This window comes from Pistacia vera, unplaced genomic scaffold, assembly GCF_008641045.1.
Source record: "Pistacia vera cultivar Batoury unplaced genomic scaffold, PisVer_v2 Contig164, whole genome shotgun sequence".
Lineage (NCBI taxonomy): Eukaryota > Viridiplantae > Streptophyta > Magnoliopsida > Sapindales > Anacardiaceae > Pistacia > Pistacia vera.
Genome location: NW_022195726.1, coordinates 720931 through 724263, shown reverse-complemented (window position 1 = coordinate 724263; position 3333 = coordinate 720931). Strand labels below are relative to the sequence as shown.

Here is a 3333-nt window from a genome sequence, read left to right as displayed (position 1 = left end):
TAATTCTAAATTCATTAAGCACAAGAATCCTAATTTGATTTCATTAATTCTTGAATCTATCTCTAGCATCCAATACTAAAATGGTGATTACCCAAGAAGCTTAACATGAATTATTTCTCAATCTCATCATGTTCATCACATACAACATTTAATTCCAGAGTAACACACAACCAAAGCTTATTCACATGGAAATAACACAATCAAATACTTAACCAATTTCAAATCCAAACTACAATCAAAACCCTAACCCATAGAAGGTTAGTTCATAGCAAAATTAACAATACAAAAACGAAAAATAGAAATAAACAAGTTAAACATAATGAAACTGAGATGAAAGATAAGAAATCTCCCCAAAAGATGAATCTTCTAGTCAAAATCTGAATCTTCCCTTTTACAATCTGAAAAACTCAAGCTTTTTCTCTAAGGAAAATGTAAAAGACGGCTAAACCTAACAGCGCAAGCCTTTTGGCAAAAAGTTAAGTTTTTCTTTTATACTTAGTCCAAAAACCTAGCCAAAAACACGCACACACGAAACTATGCGTTTACAAAACTGAATAATTTGACTGTCGCCGCGGCAAAGAATGAAAAATTCCAAATCGTCTCTGCCTAACTTCACAGCGGCGAAGATAATTTCTTCGCCGGGGCGAAGCTCCTTCAAAAGTTCTGAAATTTACAGAACTGCCACTCTGCTTGCCTCTTCGTTCGATTCTTCGATTTTCGGCTCTCTACCTTGGAAACAAGCTTCATCATGCGTTGTCCTGCTCCGGAACTCTCCTATCTTCTGAAATCCGCTCAATTCTGAGTCAAAACTATCCAATTTTTTCTTTATTCGCTCAAAAAGTCCATTTTAACCTGAAACACGAAAAGTAAAGAATTAAGCACCAATTCAGGTAAAAATGCACTAGAAAGTACCAGAAATCCGACAAAAAGATCAAATAAAAACTGTATAATTTACGGATTATCAAGATACTATCCCAAAATCCTTCAGCTATGCATCAAACTTTGAGCTCAAGTATTCTACTCCCTCGTTAGATAGGAGAACCTTGATATTCTTGCCCAGTTAATTATGTAGTTCATTTTTAAATTCTTTGAACTTGTCAAAGGACTCAAATTTATTTTTCATTAAGTAGAAATAACTAAATCTACTGAAGTCATCAGTAAAAGTGATGAAGTAAGAATACCCACCTCTGGCTTGTACTATTAGTAGTGCACATACATCACTATGGATGATGCCTAACTATTCTGTAGCATGTCCAATGATAGGTGACTTGGTCATTTTGCCTAATATTCATGACTTGCATATCTCATAAGACCAGAAGTCAAATGGGTCCAAAACTCCATCTTTGTGGAGCTTTGCAATGCGAGTTTGGTTAACATGATCCAGCCTACCATGCCAAAGATATGCCTCATTAAAGTCACCATTCTTGGGTTTCTTATTCTCAAGATTGGATATTTCATTATTATTTAAATTTAGAATATACAGACCATTATGTAATCTAGTAGTTCCATAATAAATACCATTTAAACTAAAAGACAACGATCCATTAGAAATAAAAAATTGATATCCATCACTATCTAAAGCGGACATAGAAATTATGTTCTTTGAAACTAAAGGCACATAATAACAATTCAAAAGTTCTAATACAAGGCCCAAAGGTAGAAATAATTAATAAATTTCTATGACCAATGCAACGACTCACGCTCTATTTCCAACGTGGAGGTCCATCTCTCCTCGATCGAGCGATCTACTCTGTCGTAGTCCTTACACAGAAGTGCAAATATGAGAACCACATCCAATGTCAATGACCCAAGATATAACATGAGAAAGATTTATTTCAATCATATACCTACCTTTAGAAGATGTAGAATTCCTCTTCTTGTTTCCAAAAAAGGCCTTGTAATGTTTCCTCCAATGGCCAGGCTTTCCACAGTATAAGCAAACCACCTTCCCGTCCTTGCTCACACTTCCAGGCTTTAGAAAGTCTTGGGTTTTAGGCTTAAACCTAGGATTGGCCTTAGCCTTTCCTTTGCCTTGTTTACCCCTTCCTTTTCCAGGTGCAGTAGCAACTAACAACGTTGGTTTAGACTTCTTCATGTCCTTCTCTTCTATTTTCAGCATACTCAAAAGCTCTGAGAGAGATTTCTCCATTGCATTCATATTGAAGTTCAAATGAATTGGGAGAAGAATTAAGACAAGGATTGTAGAACAAGGTCCATGGAAAGTTCTGCATCCATTAAAATACCAAAAGTCTCAAGCCTTTGGATGTAACCAATCATCTTGATTACATGTGGGCCAACTTGGGCTTCGTCAGATATTTGGAATCTAAACAATGTCTTTGATGCCTCATAGCGTTTGTGTCTAGCACGATTCTGAAAGAGTTCATTGAGATTTGTTATGATAGAACTAGCATCCAAATGCTGATATTGCTCTTGCAGATCAGACATCATTGATGACAACAACAAACACTGCATAATGTCAGCATCATCGAGATACTTTTGATAAGTATCTCTTGCTTTTGGAGTAGCCTTGGGTTCAAGCACTTCCATAACAGGTTCATCAATGATGTATAGTTTCTTCTCTGATTTAATTACAATCCTAAGATTTTGATACCAGTCAATGAAGTTTGTGCCATCAAACCTTTCATCTTTTTCAATGATAGATCGTAGTGATAGGGTAGACGTAGTCATTATGAAGTGTGAATCTACAATATTGCAAAATAAACAGAGTTGATATCATATTATATTAATTAATAACTCCCACTATTTTACTCAAGCTTTAATAGCCCTTACTATTAAACTCGGGAAGGCTCGTTGGTCTCCCTAGTGGGCTGAAATCCCATCATTTCTATTTCAAAACTTCACAGGAGTGAACAAGCTAAAATCTAATGATTAGGTTGGTCAACAAACTTCTAGTTTACATCATTCTATTAAACTCAAATGTAAATAAAGCTAACAAACGAATTACATAATCCAATGGCACCAACCATTGTCCTCTAGTGTAATTTAAGGATTAGCGAGTTGAACACTACATGTCGCAATGTGCATTAATCAAATACACTACTCTACTATGTCTCTTGTGTATTTATCAACCTTCGAGGAGGCGAACAAGCAAAATACACCTAGTTAAGTCTAACCCATCACTATTAAGGAAAACTCCAATGAATGATCAACCTCCCACTGGTAGAAATGCACCCTTTGTGGGGTCGAACAAGGCCATGACAAATAGTGGTTTCATTAATCTCATAGTGGTGGAATGCGCGCGGTTATTTATGACTTAATATCTTAACGAGGGGTTTAAATTTAGTGTCTCACCATTTTTATTATCTTATTAGC

General features: G+C 35.8%; 1 protein-coding gene across 1 annotated transcript; it reads right to left on the bottom strand.

The window, feature by feature from the left end:
• Positions 1-2187: 2187 nt before the first annotated feature.
• Positions 2188-2688, bottom strand: LOC116125402. The gene has a single exon (XM_031411139.1). It carries the CDS (start codon positions 2686-2688, stop codon positions 2188-2190), a length of 501 nt encoding a protein of 166 aa, XP_031266999.1.
• Between the last annotated feature and the right edge of the window lie 645 nt (positions 2689-3333).